The sequence below is a fragment of the Malus domestica genome, chromosome 06 (genome assembly GCF_042453785.1).
Source record: "Malus domestica chromosome 06, GDT2T_hap1".
NCBI lineage: Eukaryota > Viridiplantae > Streptophyta > Magnoliopsida > Rosales > Rosaceae > Malus > Malus domestica.
The window spans coordinates 1,972,364-1,995,348 of NC_091666.1; the positions used below are offsets into that span (position 1 = coordinate 1,972,364).

A 22,985-nucleotide genomic window follows, 5' to 3' on the forward strand; every position below is an offset into this window, starting at 1 on the left:
TATCATGAACGCACAAAGCATATTGAGATCGATTGCCACACTGTTCGTGAAAGGATTGAAAAGGGAGAAATGAAAACTTCCTATGTCAGAACAGGAGAACAAGTCCCAGACTTGTTTACTAAGCCACTTCGTGCGCCTATTTTTCATACACATCTAGGCAAGTTGGGCGTTGTTGACATTCACGCTCCGACTTGAGGGGGAGTGTTAAAGGAAAAAGAATTCACTAGTTGTGCAGCCTAGACAGAAGGAATGTTGCACATGGATACAACATTCCTTGACAGCTAGACTACCACATGGTTTCTGCACCTGTGTTCTGGTTGCTGCATCGTGGGCAGCAAGGACACCACTTGTGTTGCATTTGTTTATTACATGCGTGTATGTAACAGTGTATATAAACTCTGCTGTCCATTGCAGCAAGAGATAGATAATAAAACATTATTGAATACTAAGTTTAATACAACATGCATCTTACATTTCAAAGTTTCTGCAAATGTCCTTCAAGCATGATATTTTTTAAACCAAATTCACATAATTCCCTAGTCAATTAATGTTACAGATAGTTCAATATCTAATCAAACATTTCCATCGACGATCGTCTTAAAAAACACAGATGATAACTAGCTATCAGTCAACATCTGCTATGGACTTGAGCGTGGTCATCGCTTCAACACCAACGACACCAACGACCTACAGGATTGAGGATACAATGGCTTTGCATATTTTGAGGACTTACTAAAGTTTTATGGAGCCAACACTCTCCTGATTAGCACCGTGAAGATCTGGGAGGTCAGCACTGACGGTGAACTTGATCCACCGCTTTCTCTCAACGTAAGTGAGACATGGCTGCATCACAAGGCTGATCAAGATAGCTACGAGGCTCACAATCACGACCCTGAGTGTTGAAAGAGCCAAAACTACACAAATTAGTACAGTTGGAGGAATACACATAAGAATGGCTTCAACTGTTCCAAAGGGTATCTTGTAAGGCCGAGATGTAGCTGGGTACTTCACCCTTAACCGTATGAATGATATAAACTCCAAAATCATTCCAAAACAGTACAAGAAGTTTTCTGCAGCTACAATCTCTTGGAAGCTCAACCAAGATAGCAAAAGGACTCCAGAAGCTGAGAACAAAATGCCAATCACTGGGGTTCCATGACGAGACCGCTTACCAAAAAACTTAGGGAGCATCCCTCGTTCTGCCATCCCAAGAAGTTGGAAGGAGTCGCTGCTCATTTCAGCAACAAACATCCCCATATTCGACACTGCTGCAGCCCCTTGGATCCACCATCTCAACCAAACTCCCCCAATAATTTTAGCGATATCTGAGAAATATCCATCTGTCCACAACTCACGGTCGAGTGGAACAGCCCCAGTACCCATTAAGAGCGGGAAGAAATATCCAAGAACAACTAATATCAAAGCATAAAACAGAGCCTTTGGGAGAGTTTTCTTTGGGTTTTCTACCTCTCCGGCAAGTGTACTTATCGAGTCCCAACAGTTGAGATTCCAAAAGAGTGTTCAGATACAAATTCCAGTCCACATTGCGTAGATTTACAACTAGCCATCTCGAGGGCTTCACCTTGGGGATTGCCACAAGTCCCATAACCACAAAAGGAATGATTGAGAAAATTCCTAAAAGAGCAGCAACCCAACCCACGATGGTCAGACACCTATAGTTCATGTAAGTGAGCAACAATGTCAAAACTAAGACCGCTGCAACTCTTGGAACGCCACCACCTAACACTGGGATTGCCGACTTCAAATAGTCCAGAAACAGAACCGGATACAAAGCATTGTCAATGTTAAATATTAATCTTTTGGTTATTTTACTTGGGAAATGAAAATTTTGAATGCTACTGTTGAGGAAAATAAGAGCTAATAAATGTTAAATAAATTCATCACTTTAACCAATGTTATAATTTAAAAGTAATAAGTTAAAACTTTTATACTACAAATTGTTCCTTATTTTATTCACTTGAAAGTTTTGAGGTTAGAAGCTTAGAAAACATAGTATAAATTTCTTGCTTCAATTGTTACTTTCAGGTTTACTATTATATAATTTTATGTAGATAACAAAAGATTGAAAAACTGATTTCATAGTAATAATTTTAGCTTAACCCACCCATCAAGTCATTCCTGGCTACGCCATTGAATTCCAGGTGGGTTGGGGTTGCTAATTTCCACCATTGAAGAACAAAGGAAGCTCCAATTTTTACACATCAGCGGAGACAGCCGACAAGTCAGCAGTGGCGGTGGGATTTGACCAGGGCAGAGAGTGGAATAACTTTTTAGTTAAATGAGTGGGAAGACTTTGTTTGTTTATCAATTTATATACTTTGTCGTGCAACTCAAGGTTTTAGTAAGTTTTCTTTTTTCTGAGGAACAAATTGGCTGGGGGTTGTGGGACTTGGATTGTCTGCCCTCCCATTTCGGTGCCTTCTTCGTGCCCTCCTGTTTTGTGTGGTCACGGTTAAGTCACGTCAACATTTTATATTATTATTTCTTTTTGTTTTATTATTTTTATAAAAATATAATATAAAATATTGACGTAGCTTAACCGTGACCACATAAAACATGAGGGCACGGAGGGCACCACAATTAGAGGGCAGACAATCCAAGTCCGGGGTTGTGGAGGCAGGTGGCGGTGGGATTTGACCAGGGCAGAGAGTGGAATAACTTTTTAGTTAAATGAGTAGGAAGACTTTGTTTGTTTATCAATTTATATACTTTGTCGTGCAACTCAAGGTTTTAGTAAGTTTTCTTTTTTCTGAGGAACAAATTGGCTGGGGGTTGTGGAGGCAGGTGGCGGTGGGATTTGACCAGGGCAGAGAGTGGAATAACTTTTTAGTTAAATGAGTAGGAAGACTTTGTTTGTTTATCAATTTATATACTTTGTCGTGCAACTCAAGGTTTTAGTAAGTTTTCTTTTTTCTGAGGAACAAATTGGCTGGGGGTTGTGAAGGATGATGCTTTAGGGCTGCTTTTATTTAAGAGAAGTGTTATTAACATTCTAAAAATCTTATTCTACACTTCTCATAAATGTATTTTTCTTTTTAAATATAGAAAATTTGGAGTGTAGAATTAGATTTTTGAAGTGCCAATAACAATTCCCTTAAACAAAAGCAACCCTAAAGCGTTTAGATTTCAACTCAAGTTTGAACTCTTATAGATACAGTCATTAGGGCCATTAACTCTACTTTTCATTTTGAAGACAATTTTGTGGAATTGAGATCCATTTTGGATTTCTATGTCTGGAGCCGAAGGACTCGGAGATCTAAATTACTCATTCTAAAATTTAAATAATGCCCACTTCACACAAACCAAGGGTCCGGATATCTCTTTCTCTCTCTTCAATGGTTTAGATCTCTAAGTTCTTCGACACCAGATACAAAGATCCAAAGAGAATATTGACTCAATTTTGTGTGTAAAAGAACCTATATTTATCATAACGACAACGCTAATTATACACACAAAATCAATATACATGTTGATACACGTTTCAACGAGAGTGTTCATCTATATAGAGGATGTGTTAAAATGTGTCAATTTTTTGCTTACAAATAGTATTATTGTTATAAAAATAAAAATAAAAATAAAAAAATAAATAAAAGTTTTAACATAACAAACAAAATTTGAAATGTACTAATAGCAATACGTTGTTTGAGAAAAAAAAAATATACTCGCTCTGTCATCCAATAGGAAAATAACAAAGTCAGCTCCAACAAAACAATGAAAATTCTACTATTTTTTGTTGTACAGCATAATCGAATTAATGAAACATTTTGTATGTTCGTTAAAAACCCTAACAAACACGAATGTGTTGATGTATGGTATACACCCATACTACTAGAAAGAGAAAATTGGAGCATTATTACATTGATTTTATCCAATTAGAGCTTTAATCATTTCACTAAAATCATTAAGTACTGGTCTATGAACTCGACATGGTGTTAAACAATAGTCTTTTTGGTTTAAAAACTTCCCTATCTTATTTGCCCATTAAACTCTTTATTTTAGACGAAAATTTTAGTGTTAGCACCCGAAAGTATATCATACTTCATGTTTTAATGAATTCATAAACCAATACCACGAATTTTAGTCCACATACCAAACCTTCAATTGGTCTAACTCTAAAACCTAATGACCTCTAATTTTTTCTGAAAAATGTTAAGAGACTTTCTAAAAAATGGAACTCTTTAATCTCTCTGTCACTTCATATTTTTAACACAATATTTTATAATATTAACACAATAATTGACGTTAAACTGTAAACGGTAAAAAAATTCATAAAAAAAATCCCGTTTTAAGAGAATTCACTCATCATTTATCTTGGGAATTGTTATTGGCACTCCAAAATTATCACTCTACACTCCAAACTTTCTATATTTAGAATTAAAAAATACATGTGTGAGAAATGTAGAGTGAAATTTTTAAAACGCCAATAACATTTCTCTTTATCTTTCGTATTAGTAAACCTCAAAAAGTAGATACCGAATTTCAGGTGGTTGTTGTACAGCATTAAATCAGTGTGAATTAGTGGTGTAAAGGTGCTTTAGTTGTACGGGGAATCTGATGCGTGCACACATTATGCTCTTAAAATAGTCATTAGGTTAGGGACGCAGACGCACCAATGCGGAATTTATGCAAACAAATTTTCCCAAAAATATCAATCCCCTTTGGATTTAGATACAAGTTTTTCTATTTTATATTTTTTTAGAAGATGATATATTTAAATTCGGTGAGAAAATAAATTGATAATAAATTTATCATTCACACGTAAAAATGCAGAAATTTAGATCCAACAAAACACGTATGCAAAAACTTGTCAAACATGCAATACCTTTTTGTTTTATTTATTAATTAAATTAAAAACAATGTGCAATATCTTTGGTAGATGGATCGGCATTTAGAGGTAGTAGTTAGTAGCTACAACTAAAAACGTAACTTTGGTCAATAACGTACTTGTATTAAATATGGGGGCCAATCTGTCATGATTTTGGTCAATAACGTACTTGTATTAATTTAGAGGTAGTAGTTAGTAGCTACAATTAAAAAAGTAACTTTGGTCAATAACGTACTTGTATTACTTACATTAAAAAACTAGCACAAGCAAGAGATAGACCAAAAGATTTCTCATAAACAATCGATAAAGTAAACGCTCAAGCAAAAAGAGAATTGCAACTCTAGATACAATGAGAATCCCATACATAGGCACGAAGGTAGCAAAAAAAAAAAATATAAAAGAAAAATCCTAATTTGAAGCGGCATAAACCAAACATATATCACCACCACATCTCAAAGGATGCCAAACCCTGAGAAAGTAGATAGCAATTCCCAAACCCATTCATGAATCCCTCAAATCTATCCATCAATATCACACGGAATATGCTTTTTCCATTTTTAAAAATATATAAAATAAATAAAATAAAAAACTTTTTTCCATCACCTTAAATCAGTTCTTACTTTCCTTTCTATTATTGCTTAGAAAACTGAAGACAAAATATTTTCTTTTCTTTTTTTTTTCCAACATCAAATATTGAAAATGTCAAAATTGGATTTATGTCGTGGGGTAGCAACTTGACAATGTGATTGTTAATAAATAAATTATTGCTTAAGTGTTGATTTTTTTTTTTTTTTTTGTCAAACGATAGATTTTATTAAATTAGTCACGTGCTTATTCTATTAGTATCAACTAGAAAAAATGCCCGCGCAATGCTGCGGGGCTTGAATGCATCACCTTGAACTGCATTGTACAATTAACAGGACGAAATGAAACATTTTAGTTCCCTAATATATAGAAGAAACAGAAGTAACATATAGTTCACAGACATGTTGCCCTTGTAGCCAAGGTGACAAAATATATATCTTCTCGGTTAGGTACATGTTTGAGTAGTTGACCAAAAAGATAAAGACTGTTTTGTTCTCATTCTAGCATCTAAGTTTCCAAGCACAAACATGCAAAGCAAAGAACATGAGGTGTTGAAGCAAATTGGGTCTTGGGGTAGTATCGGAATATTTCTTTATCGTTCCTTTATTATTTTCATCGTGTCGAGCCTTAATCAATTCCCTTAAATTTTTTACCAAAACGCCTCCTAGAATTTGTTGTTCGCTTCGATCAATCTCTTTCACCATTTTATTAACCCTGAATGACAAATTAAATAGAATGTTAATATTTATGTATTTTAGAAAGAAAAATATAGTTAGCTTGTAGGTCTTAAAATAACATTGTAAAAGATTTTTAAAACTCAAATATAGAAGCTATGAGTTTTTTGGATATAAGTTAGGTTTGTTCGGAGAGAGAAGTTATTAATAGCACTCATTAAAGTACTTTGGGAGGGATGAGAGGGTTGACTCTTAGGAAAACCTAACGAAAACACCAACAACACCAACCAAGAAAGCAATTGACAAAAAAACATATAAAATGGCTAACAACATTTGACTAAGAATTAGGAACACCTGGTTAAAGCAAAATCACAAATGACACCAATGCACCTTTGAACAATAATAGAACGGTTGAGACTAAATTAAAACCAACAAAAACAAAGAAACCAATGAACTTGAGAAGTATCAAAGGATCACAGAGATAACCAAGAATGAGAAACAAAGCAAAGAGCAAACGAATGACATAAGCTGATAAAATGAAACAATCAATTGAAAAATTATAAATCTGCATTATCTCAAACAGAAAGCATGGGGAAGCAATGCATCTTAGTTTAGGTGACATACCAAAGCCTTGATTCAAATGCAATAGGTCCGAACCCCTAGATCAAAGGCACCAAGAAGAGCAGATCACGACGTTGTAATGAGACTTTGATCTAAGCTACAACAAATCTGTGAGACTGAGAGTCAGAATTTGAAGCACAACCAAATGGACACAGAAAAAGTAACCCAATCTGCGATAGTGCAATGGACTCTACCTGTGACAGTTCAACGGACTTAATGTACGACAAATTTACATTTCACGAAAGAAAAGCTGCTAACAATGGGAATGCATCATCTGTCACCATATTAATTTAAAGGCCCAAAGCAAGCATGAGGTATCCCAGTCGGTTCTGAATTAGTACAGGGGTTAAGAGTGTGAGAACGTTGGTTTCAGAAGGAATAGGTTAAATAGAGCAAATAATGGTTCACTGTGGAGTACGGTTGGTGAAAATTATGGGGTAGCAGATGATTTTAGTAGTTGAAGTAAAAGCAAGGAGGGATACATCATTTCCAGCAAAAGTAAATGGCAATGACAGACTACCAAAAGTATATAAATGATATAATATAGGTTAGAATCGTTGGACCAAAAGCATATGGTAATGACACACTACCAAAAGTGTGTGTGTGTGTATATATATATAGCGATTACTAAATAAGAAAACAATTTCATTCCTTTCAAATCTTAAATGTATATATAAGCATTCGTTAAACTTCAATGGATGCTTAGTTATCTCAGCCTTGACATTAATAAACAGATACAGATACGCACACTAAATAGAAAGAAACTCAGTTCCAATGTAAGCTCAAACGACAAAAATTGAATTATATATTTAAAATCTAAGCATCAAAGCTTCACAAATATAAATTAAAAAAGGTAGATAGCTAAATAGGCTTTGAACAAAAATGATGGCGTATAATTATATACCTCAAAACAGGATGAAACCAACTTCTTTCTTGAATGATCCAAATTTATAAAATCTGCAAACAATGTAGATTTGTTAGCAACTTAGAGACTTTCAAATTTAAAGAGCAAATCTAAAGAAATTTTAGCTAAATGACCAAAGATAGACCAAAAAACAAAGGAAATTTACAAATATGATGAATTACAAAACACACCTACTGAAAAAGCTCACATTTATGATTTTAAATCTTTGAGTTATGCACCCATCATACCTTGGATGCCTTTGGTTAAGATATTTAAATTTTAATCTCTATGGTACTTTTGGTATGCACTGGTGCAAAAAGTGAACAACAATCAAAACTGGCAGCGAGGAAGGTATTTGTTAAATGCTCATAGATTGGTATTAACATAGCAAAAAAGATAGTGATATATGTGAGTTTTCGTAAGTTTTGACTTGATTTTAGGCATTTTAAGTTTGGGGCAGAGTGATAGTGGGTAAGAATCAACTAAAAAATAAAGGAGAATAAAAAGTATTAAACACAAAATATTACATGGCAATGAGAATATATAAACACACACAATATATTACCTTCTAAACATTCACCTCTCAGAAAGACCTTGAAATCCCCACAAAGTTGTCCAATTTCCACCAGAATCCAGCTTCTTACAATGTAGATTCCTTCTGGGTAAACCACACAAACCAAAGCACCAATCAAATGAAGTAGCTTTAAACATAGGCAACTTATGAGTTCTTATCAGATAAAATCGAAACAGAGAAACGGGCAACTATATTACTCGGCAAAGATATATTGCTCAGTAGAAATAAATAGAGTAGATAATTTATTTGCGCTGAATTCCCAAGTGCTATTAAACTATCAATGCTCAGAAGATAGCTAATGGTGAAAAAGAAGCCTAACCTATATAAAACAAAATGAAAGGCTATATCGAAATGAAAGCCTACTAGGTGCAAAGATATATTGCTCAGTAGAAATAAATATAGTAGATAATTTATTTGCTTTGTCCCCCTCTCTCCGCTCGCCAGCGGCACACCCAACTGTCTCCGAGTAAAAAATGAGAGCAATTGTCTCTCTCCAATTTGTCAGGCGTGATGTTCCCCTCCCCTCTCTCTCGCCGAGTCAAACATGAAATGTGGCAATTTTGTAAATTAAGTGAAAGTGGGTTAACAGCATCCGAGTGGCTATCTTGTAAATAAACTGAAATGTGGTCCAAAACACTGTTCATATAAATAGTGCAAATTTCCCTCCTACTTTAGACTAAAGTAATTTGCAGATTTATTTTAAAATTTTCATCTACTTTTACGCTTAATTAAATAGTAGGAGAACGTGAAGGGAGAATCTGAATGCTTATATATTACAGCTTACCACCTCCTTCCCCATCACACACGCCACTCACACTCCAACGTTTATCCAAGCGAACCAGAATTCGTCTTGCAGATCAACCAGATGGGTTTGAAGGTATGCTCTCATTCTCTCCCCTTCCCATAAACATCGATTCAATCTCATATTATCAATGAAAGATCATCCATTTGTCGTTAAATTTGCTACTTTTCTTGGGTTTCAGTGGTGTGATTAGTTCAGATCTGTGTTCTACTTTGTTTGTTTTGAATTTTATGAATTGGTCAAGGTAAAGCAGCCAGAATTATAGTTAATTATCGTGGGTTCTCTTTAATTTATGTATTTTACTTGTTTTGCGTTTATTTGGGATCAAGATTTTGATCCTGGTATAGTAGATCAGAGCTCTTGTAAGTTGTAACTAGTGTTTATCACTGTGACACCAATTAGTTCAAATCCGGATGTTATTAACGTACAGATAGCCGTCTAATGAGGGTTTTCGACTATTTTCCCTCCTTACTGCTTGCTTGATTTCTTGAACTGAATGTGAAATGACGCAGTGTCTAAGATCTGTGATAAGCAGGTTGAAATCTAAAGTCCAATCTACTAGTTTCCAATGAGCTTCCCAAACAATATTTATCAAAAGCCATCATTTGATAAGTGTTTTAAAAAAAGGAGTCTTGAGGCGTGCCTAGGCGGCCTTCGAGGCGGGGGACGGTGAGGAAAACGCATCTGCCCAGCTGAAGTAGGCTTAAACTTGCCTTGGCTTGGTCGAGGCGCGCCTAAGCCCCTGAGGAGCCTCAAGCGTCAGCTGGGGCTTTTTTATTGTTTGTTAGGGTATCTCACCTACAGTGAATAAATTTTTTATTTGATTGTTTATTATTGTTCTATAATGTTTGATTTTGACTTTATTGTTGATTATAATATATATATATATATATATATATATATATATATAACGTTAAACTCCTTGACTTCGCATTCACCTTTTAAAACATTAAACCTATAACGTTATTATTCATAATTCAATTGTTTATTATTGTTCTATAATGTTTGATTTTGACTTTATTGTTGATTATAACATATATATATATATAACTTTGGGTTCCTTGTGACTTCGCATCACGCCTCAATGCTTTCACTTAGGCGGAGCTATCCATGAAACTCCTTGACTTCGCTTTCACCTTTTAAAACATTAAACCTATAACGTTATTATTCATAATTCAACTGTTTATTATTGTTCCATAATGTTTGATTTTGACTTTATTGTTGATTATAATATATTATATATATATATATATATATATATATATATATATATATATATAACTTTAGGTTCCGTGTGACTTCGTCTCACACCTCAATGCTTTCACTTAGGCGGGGCTATCCATGAAACTCCTTGACTTCGCCTTCACCTTTTAAAACATTAAACCTATAACGTTATTATTCATAATTCCATATACTTCGTGTTGCATTAGCATGTCTATGACTTTCAAAATTATCGTAATGAATGGGGTTTGCATATCCCAAATTGCTTGAGGAAGCCGAGCAAGTTTTAGTGTCAAATGTAGGCAACTTCGACTTTGGAACACTCTTAAGGCTAGAGAGTAAAGAAGCTCGGTATATGGTCGGGTCCTTTTATGTTTATTGATTTGGGAATTGTGAGTTAGTTATACCTGTCTAAATCTGGAACACTGTCTAAATTTATCGTGGAAGTAAAGCGTATTGTGTTCAGTTAAACACGTCCAGTTATAGATCTGGCTAGTTATAAGCTTGCTTTTGCGGCAATAAATTGTCACTTCACAATAGTCTGAATGTATGATCTGCTTCCTAATGTAATCAATTACAAGAGAATTTCATTGTTTTGACTAGTATTACATTGACAGTAAAGTTGAACACAATGTGCACATGTGGAATGCATATCTACCTTCTAGGTGATAAAATCTCCACTTGTTGAATGCGTAGCGTTTATTTTCATTTGCTCATCCTCCGATTTCTTTTGTCAATGATGGATGGTTACTTGTTAGTCAACTGAAGTTCCACAGTTTTTGGCGTTCTTAGCATCCGTGTTTATAAAGTTTCTCTATGACTTTGTTCTATATGCTTTTAATCGGAACAACGATGAAAGTTTTTGTTTTGTATGACATTTGATGATTTGGGGGTCATGCAGGAGGAGTTTGATGAACATGCTGAGAAAGCCAAGACCCTTCCAAAGTCAACAACCAATGAGAACAAGCTCAATCTCTATGGACTCTACAAGCAAGCCACTGTTGGAGCAGTGAGCACCAGTTAGTATAATGCTCCCTTGAAAATTTTGAGAATCTGCTATTTTTCGTTCTCTCACTTGCAATACAAATTTTTCATTTATGAGTTTCTTTGTGGCTGACTTGCAGGCCGCCCGGGAATGTTCAATATGAAGGACAGAGTAATGTGGGATGCATGGAAGGCTGTTGAAGGTGATACTTCTGAGCATATCATTTTCTATTATATGTAAATCTTCGTCGTATAATCTTGCATAATTCTAAGGTATAATTTTCCGTGTGTTCTAGAATAATTCTAACGTATAATTTTTCGTTTTGGCAGGGAGATCCAAGGAGGAAGCTATGGGCGACTACATCACGAAGGTGAAGCACCTGCTTGGAGAAGCCGGAGCTTCTACTTGATGCTTTTGTTAGATGGTGTTTGAATCAAAATAAACATTGTACTCTTTCGTACTGGTACTCTCTTATATCTAAATGTGTGTGAATGTTAAATCTACGAGATACTTTCGGTAGAATGGTTTTACTTATTGTTGGTTTACAATGCTTGAAGGAGTTTGCAGTGTTAGTGAATTTTAGTTGCCCAAATTGCTTTTACTAATGCATTTGTTTTTTTGTTAAACGATAAATTTTGTTAGATTAAATGTTAGATTAACTACCGACGGGGTTTGAACTCACGCCGTCATGTAAGAACTCAACACCTTTCTACCACTATGGTAAAGGCCAGGCGCCTTTTACTATGCTTCTAAGTATGCTTAGTTTTGTAACGGACTAGCTTTTGGACTCTGATACTTTTCCCAGTTTTGGAAGAGATAAGTTCGAATCTCCGCTCCGTATTTGATTAAACAGAAAAAAGTTGTCTTTTAGGTTGTTTATACACACAATTACATTAACCTGCACGTCCATCAATATTGCTGCATCTTTGTAACTAAGGTGAAATTCTATCATGTTGTAGGTAGTGTTCAATATTTTCGTCAAAATATCCAAAAAAGCAAGGATTGATTTGGAAAGGGGGAAGTGTACAAACTTCACCCTATATCGGCAAGATATAGGAAAAAAAATAAAAATTAATGATATTTACCGATTCACTCCAAAAACTTTGCCAAACTCATTGCAAATTTCAAACTTCTAATTTTTTTATTATTTTTCTTCTAATTTTGTCTAAATTTGAATGAGTTGATATACCCGTTCAATTGCATTTTTTTCTAATTTTCATCAAAAGCAACCGATATCCATCGATATTTTCATAAAATTGCATATCGATATTTTCACTTATACTGTCATCGATATTTTAAACACTGGCTGAAGGCAGTTTCCAAGTTCTAAAATATCAAGATTGCCACGTTGGGTTGATCAGGGCAACTCTTCAGAGCGAATAGTAGCTGACATTGTTCTTAACTTGCTTATTACATTGGCAAAACGGGTGAAAGTACACTAATACAAAACGAACATTACTTTGATCCTTCCTTATAACGAGTCATTTCTTCCCTCTTACATATTTTTTTGTGTAAATCGTGGTTTGATACGTATAAAAATCACAAATGACATGTTTAGGGTAAGGAGAAATGAAGGGTTTCATTCTCCACAGTCCAAAGGATATTTGTATTTTTGGTCAATTTTTTTCGGAGGATTTTTTTTTTTTTTTTTTTAAACCTCTCACTTACAAGTGAAGAAAAATACTATTAGATCGTAGTAATAAGTGATCCGCGAAGGATAATGTTAAGCATTGTTAATAATTGCTACGCAGCTACCAAAAAGATAACAGAGCTTGAACCGGAAGAAGGTAGTTGGACTGGTCGATTCCCAAGGGAAAGATAGGATTGACGGGTCAACATCCATCCAACTGATAACTGTTTCGAAGATAACGAAAACTGGGAAACAGGGTAGTGGTCCACATTTCCTACTGGGTAAATTGAACGAGAAGAGTCATCTTCAGGTTTATTAGAGTAATGTTATTCATACCATGTTTTTATACTATATTTCTATACTACCGTAGGTGATATCTGATGTGAATAGACATATCATTAGAAGAATTTGCAAAACACAAGGAAATGAAGGAGAAAGACTTCTCGTATACTGTCATTTAATTAACTAGCTTTTCTTAATTATTAATTTATTAAATAATGAACTAAATTTAAAAATCTGATTAATTCAAATAATATAACTGTTCACATCAAATGTCACCTAACATAGTATGAAAATGTGGTACAACAACATGATATGAATAGCATTACTCGTTCGATTAATAGAATTTTGTGCTTATGATAGAAATTGTTAATTTTGTATATAGAAAACTTCATTTTAATCCTTGGCAAAGATGACTTTTTTATTAAAACCATGAGTAAGATCAAAATCTAATTTTAGTCCCTTGATGCATTAATAACCTCATTTATTAATTATATTTTGATTTTTTTAATTATTTATCTTTTTCTTTCTAATTTTTAATGTATTAATTTTATTTCATTATAATTTTTATTTTCATTTCATTCATCGTAATATATTTTGTTGTGAACATTTAGATAAACTAATTTTTGTTATACAATATATTTCGATGTAATTCATCATCTTCATTTAGGTATATTAAATTCATTATAATACATTTCGGTACATACATCTAGATACACACATTTCGGTACATACATTTCGATACAAACATTTAGGTACATTAATTCAATATAATACATTTTTGGTACTAACATTTCGGTACACATATTTAGGTACATTAATTTAATATTAATACATTTCGGTGCATATATTTAGGTAGATACATTTCAGTACTAACATTTAGGTACATTAATTGAGTTTTTCAAGTTTGAAGAATGTTAAATAAAATTAATAAATTAAAAAACTCTTTTTTGGTCAAAAAATAAATTAAAATTTGTGTATTAATAAATTTAAATATTTAATGGGAGACATTAAATAAAATGCACATTAATTATTTTGAATTAAGGACACATTAGGGACTAAAATCAATATTTAATCTAACACCAGGTTTTTTTTAAATTTTAATCTTCTTTCAAAAATCCCTTTTGTATATCATCATGTAAAATTAATTTTTGCCAAAAATTAATTAAAATATGTTTTTTAATCAATGACTAATAAATAGATAGATATATAATGTTATGAATGATGTTTCGCTAAGAATGAGAAGTTCCTCCTCAAAGCGCTTTTTTACTTATTCACAAAATTCTGTGTTGGTGATCAGACTTGTTACTATTGTACATCATTTTGAACATATTATCTCTACAAATAAAAAATATAAAAAAAAAACTAAAACAAATGTCGTTTAGAATGAACTGTAATAATAGAGAGACAGTTTGTTATACTTTTACCGATTTCGACGTGTTTTTATACAATCCGAAGGCTAAAAGATCTCATATTTTATTTATTTTTTACAAAAAATGATATCACAGATTGATTTATAATAAGGAATTTCAAATATTGAAGTTATTTTTTTTAGAATTTGTGAAGTTTCTTATTAAGCTAACTCGAAAATAGAAAGGAGCTAATACAAAGTTTAATGCGTATTTAGATTCATCCATCTATAAATGAATTATGGTAATTGGCTTTCATGCTAGTGGAAGTGGAGGTGGTGGCAGTCATGATGAAGACAGTGATGGTTGTTGGGTGGTGGCGGTTGCGACGAGAATGATGGCGGTGCTCATGGTCATGGCTAGGTGACGAAGACGACGACAATAATGGTGTCACTGTCTTGGCCATGTGATGGTGACGGCGGAGATGATGGTGGTAAATAGGGTTGGTGGCAACAGTAATAGTGGTAGAGGCGCATTGGACGTGGGAATGCACAGATGCTATCATAAACAAAGTGGAATGATTACATTTGCACCAGGAACCAGGATAATTACAAAGTGTAAAACAATTTGGGAGAAATATTTAAGTTCATATCCACAGATCTACTGAACAAAAGGATATCTAGAGATACAATATTCCCCTACACGAGAAGCGCCATCTCTAGCCAGAATACCTTCAAGATCTCCGATGATTCGGGCCAGCCATATCTCCAAATTTCTTTGTATTTCTTTCAAGTTGTTTCTGACTGAATCCAAAGACCGTCGTGTGTTGTGTTTGGCCTGGTTCCCCAGCTCGTCCCCATAAGAACTCTTCCCAATCTCCGTTTGTACTGCCATCAGCTTCTGTCCGGTTTCCGTTGCACGCTGTTGAAGTCTAAATGATTCGAGTAAAAATTCTGTTTGTCTTTGTGTACGAAACTCTGGACTGAGTGTGGGTTCGGAGGGATCACTACCTTGCTGTAAAAACAAGAAAATTTAGCCAGCAACACAACCCAAATTGTAGCCTGTCAAGCATCCCCGGAGACAAGTACCGAAAATGCCACAATTCAAAACAGATAAAGAAAATGTAGAATATGGGGCGACTGCAGAACTTGTACTTGCCCAACGAAGAATTAGTTCATCCTACACACGGGGTGCAGCGATAACTAAGTGAAATCAACTAAAAGATGTCTATGGTTAACTAATTCTTCCGTTAATTCTTATTAGCAGACATAAAATAGCATGGAAAAAGTAAAACAAGGAACATAAAACACTACCATTCTTCTGCACAGATCGTCTATCTTCCCCGCAAGAGCTTGATACCTCTTGGTTTGCTTCCTCATCAATGAAGGTACCTTGGAAAGATCACTCTTTCCAATAGTTTCCAAATTCAGTAATTCCTGTTCAAGTAATTTTAGCTTCGAGGATATTCTGGTCCACTCACCATCTAGCTTCCAAGGCGACTCCCTATGAAATAAAGACGTGTTGATCTTTAATTAGCTGCAGAACATTAACTAGCCACCTTAGAAATGATCAGTAAATAGGCTGTCAAATACATACCTTGGTACAAAATGCTTCATGTGATACAACGGTTCAAGGGATTCATACTGTACATCCTGCATAAGGAGGACAAAGGATAAAATCAAGCTACATACCTTTCCAATTTGATAAATTCGGAAAAGAGAACATACGCAACATAACCTTAATAAGAAAAACTTCAAAGAACTAAACCATCAACGCGGTGAAAGAAGACCACACTGGATTGCGTTTTAATAGTTTCCAATTGTCTTTGACGTTTGATTGCTCAGATGGAATCTCTTAAAAAGCAATTTAAGTTAAACTTTCACTTCAGAAAACAGGAAGTACGAACAAAGAAACAAATTTGAGGAGACATGAGGGAAAAGAAAAGGACAAGCTTTCTTCTCTTTCTTTCATTTCTCCAAAAAGCTAGAACAATTGATCAAATCATTGCAGAGAATATTGGTGTTGGAACTTTACTACAGCGATGAGTGCCAAAAAAGTGGTGAACTTGAGATGCCAAGTTACATAATTTCGGGATAACGATTCGCTTTCCATATGGAAGCAAACACATGCCTTCCAAATCCAAAATTGCAACTTGTTTGGTAGTGATGAAGGAGACAATGCACCTCCGTATTGCAACTTGTTTGGTAGTGATGAAGGAGACGATGCACCTCCAAATTGTAACTTGTTTGCTAATATAGGATGCTAATGATAATAAAGCTTATTAGCTACGCCCCCTAGAACTCTATTTCTACAATGTAACTTAAAAGTCACCATTTTACTCCCTGAAACTCAAAATTCATTCCACTTTGACTCGTGAACTCTCTTCTTCCTGGAACTAATAGGTCGCCTCCTAAAGCATATGTGGGACCTAACACCCAATAAGACTATGCCACATGTATAATAAATTTAATTATAAATCTCCATCATGCATCAACATTCAACAATCAGGTTTAAAAGAAATTGAAGAGATGAAAAAAATAAAAAAGAAATTGATTAGCTTGCTCACCCAAATCAAACCCACATAAGAAATTAACAGATCTAATGTTGAGCAAATTTTGAGTTTCATAGAGACGACTTTTAAGTTTCAAGTGGCAAATAGGATCAAAATCGAGTTTCAAGGGCAAAGTGAAGCGAATTTTGAGTTTCAAGGAGTAAAGAGATAACTTTTGAGTTATAAGTAACAAAATGAGATTAAAATCGAATTCGAGTGTCATGACTAAAAACAGCCTAATAATAATGGCTTAAGAGTTAGTCAACTGCTGTCTTCGTTCATGCAAGTGCTAAATTAACAACATAATAATCAAACTGTTAAAAGTCTTAATCCATACGAAATCGAAGCCCCAATGTGTGCAAGTAATGGAGGCAAACCTGCCAGAGCTTGGAAGCATCGGCTACCAAGTGGGAGTCGAAGCCGAAGGCGACGGCATTGTCGTAGACATTGACTTCCTCCTTGCCTTGGTGGCGGTGACAGTGGTGGTCGGCGTCAACAGCCTCAGCGTCAGCTCCTCCTCCGCCTCTGGTGGCCATGAAGCCAATCATGTCGTCCCTCTCCCCAACCTCCCTCTCCAAATCCCGAATTCTGGCGCTGGAATCGTCCTGGGTTTTCTCCAGCTCCAGAATCCTGGCATGGAGGTGGCCAATTTCTTGATGGGCGGCGTCGATCTGGTGTAGCAGCCGCTTCTCCTCGGCTTGCCAAGCGTTGCGGTGGCTGGCGAAGATCTCGACGACCCTGGCGTTGGCTTTGGAGTCCTCTTTCCGGCGGGAAGTCATGAGCCTGACTTGCTCTTCCGCCTGCCACAGCCGGGCAGAGAGCTCGCCCACTTGGGTCTGGAGCTCCTGGAAGTTGTCGGGAGCTAAAGCCAGGAAAATGCCCAGGCTCAGGCCAAGGTAGGAGCACAATAGCTTCTTCGTGTCATCTTCTTCTTCTGGCTGCTGTTGTAGTTTGTGCCCGTTTTCAGCCATGACTGACTGGAGAGGGATCGAGAGAGAGAGAGCTTTTGGGTTTTGGGATTGTGTTGGACCGGTAAGTGAGTCGCTTTTGGGTTTTGGGATTGTGTTGGACCGGTAAGTGAGTCGCTTTTGGGTGTCCGTGCGTGTTTGTGACTGAGAGGAAGACTCTGGTAATGTGGGTAACAGAGGTGAGAGCTCAGAGAGGGAGAGGGTACCAAAAGAAAAGCAGCTTTTGGGGTCTGGGGTCTGGGGTTGTGTGGGTTTGGAAGAGAGGAAGCTTTTTGCTTTTGTCACTACTCAGCTGTTCTGGGATTGGGCATAGCTGCATAGGACATGTCATGTAATGTCTTCACCTTTCTAAACTTTTTATCTTCCAAATTGAATCATATTATTGCTACTTCATTATAAAACTTAGTTCATTCTTTCAAGTTTAGTCAACACTACTGCTAATCCACGTATGTTATCGGCTCCATTTTTATTAGAAAAATGGTATAAACGATATATGAAAAATGTGGTAAATGTAAGTAGCTTTACTCTTTCATCTTTTCATGTTTGAAAGGATAATATTTATATCGCTCTACATTGTAATTTGGAAAAGCCACCTGCTTCAAAGAGAGCTGTCTCCGTCTTGTTGACGTATTTTTTATTCTCTCAGCCTATTTTTGACTTATCTCATAACAAAAACAAAGATTAGGTGCTTTTGTTTAACATCACTAACTTTTATTAGACCGGACTACATATTAGTGTAGTCTTATGTTTGTTACGTGCTTGAACTTAGTTCACTGAGATTAAAAAGAATGTCTTAACGAGATCCCTGAAAAACAAAGGACTGCTAATCTCGTCTTCTCCTCCATTTTTGGCCTACCCTTATTCTAATTTTTGACAACCATAAGTTTTGAGTGGGACATGTAAAAACAAGTGTATTTGCAGAGAGGATGATGCAAGTAGCAAATGACGGGAATTAAAACAAGCTTCAAAGTTGGATATAACACATTGTTAAGCAAAATAGAAATCAGAGGAAATTACATTTTATCACCTCAGATTTGAGATTTATTACAACCTCATACAATATCTTCAAAACATTTCACTTTCATACCGTACTATTTTATCTTAATATAATATATCTGTTACATTTTTCATCCATTGATCTGTTAAGAGCTGTGGCAGCCACATTTGTGCCACGTGGCAAAAAAAAATATTTATTCATTAAAAATATTATACTAATTTATCCTTAAAAAAAAAAAAAAAACAAACTGAAACCCACCTCCCCGCAAACAAACCCAGAAACCTTCCCCCCCTCCCCCTCCCCGACCCACCTCCCTTTCCTCCACTCTCTTCACCTCCCTTCCCATCCAAAAGCCCACCCCACCTTTTCGGAGAAGACGCACCAACGGCAGTGGCAGTGGGTCCCACTCTGCCACGATCTGCTCTCTACCGAGCCCTCCTTTTCTGCCACGATATCCTCTCCACCAATCCCTCCAGCTCCCACCTCCTCCTCATCGTCGGCGACTGCCAAGGCCACATCGCCCTCCTTGACCTCCACCTGAAATCATGGTCCTCTGGTTGCTAGGTTTTAAAGCTTGGAGCTTGCAGATGGTGGGTTTTTTTTATCTGATTTGTGCTCAAATTTTGGGGTTCTGGTTGTTAAATTTGTTCTTTCGAGGGTTCTGTGAACTAGGCAGAAGACATTGGATTTTGCCTGGAAATTTTGAATTAGGGTTTTCTGACATTTGACTTGGGATTGTATTTTTGTAATGTAATGGTAGCAGGGGAGGTGGGGGTGGGGTGGGATGGGGTGGGTTTTTGGATGGGAGGGGTGGTGAAGAGAGTGGAGGAGAAGGAGGCGGGTCGGGGGGAAGGTTTCTGGGTTTGTTTACGGGGGTGAGGGGTTGTGGGGAGGTGGGTTTCAATTTTTGTGTGTGTGTGTGTGTTTTTTTTTTTAAGGGTAAATTAGTATAATATTTTTAATGAATAAAAAAAAATTTGCCACGTGGCACAAATGTGGCTGCCACGTCAGCTCTTAACGGATCAATAGATGAAAAATGTAACAGATGTATTATATTGAAATAAAATAGTATGTGAGGTATGAAAGTGAAATGCTTTGAAGATGTTGTATGAGGTTATAATAGACCTCAAATCTGAGGTGATAAAGTGTAATTTATCCTAGAAAGAAATAAGCCTTGGCCTCGCCAAAAAAAAAAAAGCCTCGCCATATTCCCAATCTTAAAACTTTCTTAACATCCGATTTGCATGATTACACTTCCTTCTCAAGACCAAACTCATAAATCCGACGCTAAAATTTTTTGGGCTAACCTTCTGGAGAAAAGGGCGCTGAATTTTTTTAATATTTTGAGTTACAAAGTGACGAAATTTCTAGATACTTTTCACTTGTGCGAGTCTGAGAACTTACTTCTGCGACCAGTGGCGAAGCCACGTGAGGGCGAGGAGTGGCGGCCGCCACTCCCCTCGCCGGAAAACACAACTGGAACGCTAGTTCAGCCCCTCCCCTCGTTGGAAAACCCGACTGGTTCAGGCTTCAGCCCTTCCCTGTTCTCCGATGATCTGGTTTTGCGCAGCAGCAGCAGCTGATTGCCTTTTTTTTTTTTTTTTTTATAACATCCGGTCTTATACGAATCTCGGCTTTAATAAGACAGCCATGTTTGCAGTTGCAAAGCTTGTTGTGGTAGCAGATTGCAGAGTCTGCATACCCACCATCGGAAAGAAGAAGATGAAAAAGTTAAAACCCTATTTTATTATAACTTAATTACATGACACCGTTTGAGTGCTTTGAGTTTTGTTTACATTTTACACGTGGCAGTAGTTACTGCCATTCATTTTGTAGAATCCTGATAGCACTCTAATTGAAACAAAATGATATACTAATCGACAAAATAGAAAGAAGGAAAGATTATATTATTGAATTTTGTAATTATATTTCTTTTTTATTTTTGTTGGTACACTCTATTATATAAATATAATCACTATATCCTTTTGTTTTATATAAGTTTCAAGTCACACATATACAATATAAAATAAATTCATACAAGATTCAAAAAATATTTCTTAAAGCACTACAAACTCGTAATCACTTGAATTTTTATCTCATACTATTAGATTTACCAAAGCACTACAAACTCGTAAAGCCTAATGTCTTTTAGGACGTTTCTCATTATACATTTACGTAATGGGACGATACTTATATCCTCTTTCAAATAATACGGTTAGTGCGCAAATCCTCATTTGAATGTTTCGAATACTCCAAATCCTCCTTTGAATATTTCGAATAGTCCAAATCTTCTCGATAAAACTCCAAATCCTCCTTTGAATATTTTGAATAGTCCAAAGCTTCTCAATAAAATGAGCTTACTCAGTTGAATGAATTATCGGCCAACCTTCTTGCAAACCCTGGACTGAGACCTTGAATGATTGTCTAAATTCTTTTGGAGCATTTTATACCTTTTTAAATTTCGCCCCTGCTGCGAATAATTCCTGGCTTCGCCACTGTTTGCGACTACTCGACTTTTGTGAGTTTTTATCCCTACAAAATCTCCTTAACTTAAAAGCCTCATCTATTTGTCACTTTACTATGGTCTAGTTTTAGGTTAGAATTTCGCCAAAAGTGAATTTAAAATACATTATTACTAGTCAATTGAGGTTAAGCCCACTTTTCCCTTTAGTGTAGATAATATCGTTTGTTCAAAAAAAAATCGAGTAGTTACGGAGATAGACTCCAAGATAGAGTATGTTTAAGTTAAAGAGATTTTGTCGGAATAAGAACTCACAAAAGTCGAATAGTCGGAAAAGTAAATTCTTAAACTCGCACAAATGAAAAGTATCTCAATATTTCGCCACTTAGAAACAAAAAAATTCAAAATATCGAAAACTCCGGAAGGTTCCATCAGAAATTTTTTTAGTGTAAGATTTACTGTTTGGTCTTTGGAAGGAAGCATAATCATGCAAACAGTATGTTTGGAAGCAGGTTTAATTATGCAAACATGAATTTTGGAAAAAAAAACAATTTAATTAATCACCTACCTGCTCCCTTACTCCCTCGATCTCATCTGCTCTTTTATGTTTGGAAGCAGGTTTAATTATGCAAACATGATTTTTGGAAGAAAAAAAAATTAATCACCTACCCGCTCCCTTACTCCCTCGATCTCATCTGCTCTTTTATCAACCTAACCCTCAACCCTTCTAATTACTCAACACACACCAAGTCTCTGTAGCGGGGAAGGTTGTGCTGCTCTTGGAGTGCATGTTGCTGTTGGAATATAATTATGATGACATGGTTTCTACAGTATGTATAATCATGTGTGAAAGTACACCATAACAATATTGGTGTATTGTTATGGTTTACCAATATACGTTTGATTCTAGTTAAATTATATTTTTAATTAGTTCATTCTAAGGGATATGATTATTTGATATAACTGAATAGTGGCATTCAACGGAGAGAAGTTACCACTCCTCCAAAAATGGTACTTCATATTTATATATTCACCAAATTCTTTTTTTGTCAAAGCATTCAATTTCAATGTATAAATGTTCTCACTCTCTTATTCATATCCTCATATCATATTGTGATCGATCAGTCTCGCAATCTTGTTCACTACCCTATTTTCATCATTGGCCTCAAAGCTAGTTTTTTCGTGAATCGTAACAATTCGCCCAATTTTCCAAGAATGTCTCATAGTACATTTGAGACTTCCTCTTCGTCAAGTGACGAATCCAACAACGCTATTACTGATTTTTACCTTGAAAAGAAATTAGGGTGGATAAGGAGAATATTGAACCAACATTTTGATCAAGAGTTTGGAGTCGGAATCGGAGAACTTTCCTGCATAACCCAAAACTACCGCGAACACCAAATTGTTCAAACATTACAGACTATTTGAAATCTCATCCTACAATCCGTGTAAACTCAGGCTGAATTAACCCATTTTGAAACTTGTTCCCTCATTTGCACTAGTTCAATTGCCAGAGAATAAAGGACCGTCTGAAATTT

At 35.7% G+C, this 22,985-nt stretch overlaps 3 protein-coding genes across 5 annotated transcripts; 1 reads left to right on the forward strand and 2 right to left on the reverse strand.

Moving 5' to 3' along the window:
- Positions 1-380: 380 nt before the first annotated feature.
- On the reverse strand, positions 381-8,602 carry LOC103420150 (probable polyamine transporter At1g31830). Of its 2 annotated transcripts, XM_070823937.1 has the most exons (5): positions 8,196-8,602; positions 7,631-7,683; positions 6,730-6,834; positions 1,468-1,635; positions 381-1,340 (listed from the first exon to the last, which is right to left on the reverse strand). In XM_070823937.1, the coding sequence occupies exons 4-5, from the start codon at positions 1,604-1,606 to the stop codon at positions 733-735; spliced, it is 747 nt and encodes a 248-aa protein (XP_070680038.1). In that variant the 5' UTR covers positions 1,607-1,635; positions 6,730-6,834; positions 7,631-7,683; positions 8,196-8,602; the 3' UTR covers positions 381-732. The 2 variants fall into 2 exon arrangements, with proteins under 2 accessions (XP_070680038.1, XP_070680037.1); XM_070823936.1 differs by lacking the exons at positions 6,730-6,834; positions 7,631-7,683; positions 8,196-8,602 and having other exon boundaries at positions 1,468-2,469.
- Positions 8,603-8,710: 108 nt separating this feature from the next.
- ACBP2 (acyl-CoA-binding protein) lies at positions 8,711-11,789 on the forward strand. 2 transcript variants are annotated; one of them, XM_008375248.4, is made up of 4 exons: positions 8,711-9,081; positions 11,129-11,246; positions 11,352-11,414; positions 11,542-11,789. In XM_008375248.4, the coding sequence occupies exons 1-4, from the start codon at positions 9,070-9,072 to the stop codon at positions 11,619-11,621; spliced, it is 273 nt and encodes a 90-aa protein (XP_008373470.1). In that variant the 5' UTR covers positions 8,711-9,069; the 3' UTR covers positions 11,622-11,789.
- Positions 11,790-15,029: 3,240 nt separating this feature from the next.
- LOC103436796 (uncharacterized) lies at positions 15,030-18,379 on the reverse strand. The gene is made up of 4 exons (XM_008375249.4): positions 17,399-18,379; positions 16,067-16,122; positions 15,784-15,973; positions 15,030-15,484 (listed from the first exon to the last, which is right to left on the reverse strand). The coding sequence occupies exons 1-4, from the start codon at positions 17,990-17,992 to the stop codon at positions 15,131-15,133; spliced, it is 1,194 nt and encodes a 397-aa protein (XP_008373471.4). The 5' UTR covers positions 17,993-18,379; the 3' UTR covers positions 15,030-15,130.
- Between the last annotated feature and the right edge of the window lie 4,606 nt (positions 18,380-22,985).

Coding starts and splice junctions, on each gene's coding strand:
- LOC103420150 (XM_070823936.1), bottom strand. CDS start 1,684: ATGAACTATAGGTGTCTGACCATCGTGGGTTGGGTTGCTGCTCTTTTA. Junction 1,341..1,467: donor TAAGTACACTTGCCGGAGAG/GTAGAAAACCCA, acceptor AGTTGTGGACAG/ATGGATATTTCTCAGATATC.
- ACBP2 (XM_008375248.4), top strand. Junction 11,247..11,351: donor TGTTGGAGCAGTGAGCACCA/GTTAGTATAATG, acceptor GCTGACTTGCAG/GCCGCCCGGGAATGTTCAAT. Junction 11,415..11,541: donor TGCATGGAAGGCTGTTGAAG/GTGATACTTCTG, acceptor TCGTTTTGGCAG/GGAGATCCAAGGAGGAAGCT.
- LOC103436796 (XM_008375249.4), bottom strand. CDS start 17,992: ATGGCTGAAAACGGGCACAAACTACAACAGCAGCCAGAAGAAGAAGAT. Junction 15,974..16,066: donor ATGAAGCATTTTGTACCAAG/GTATGTATTTGA, acceptor TTTATTTCATAG/GGAGTCGCCTTGGAAGCTAG. Junction 15,485..15,783: donor ACGATCTGTGCAGAAGAATG/GTAGTGTTTTAT, acceptor TTGTTTTTACAG/CAAGGTAGTGATCCCTCCGA.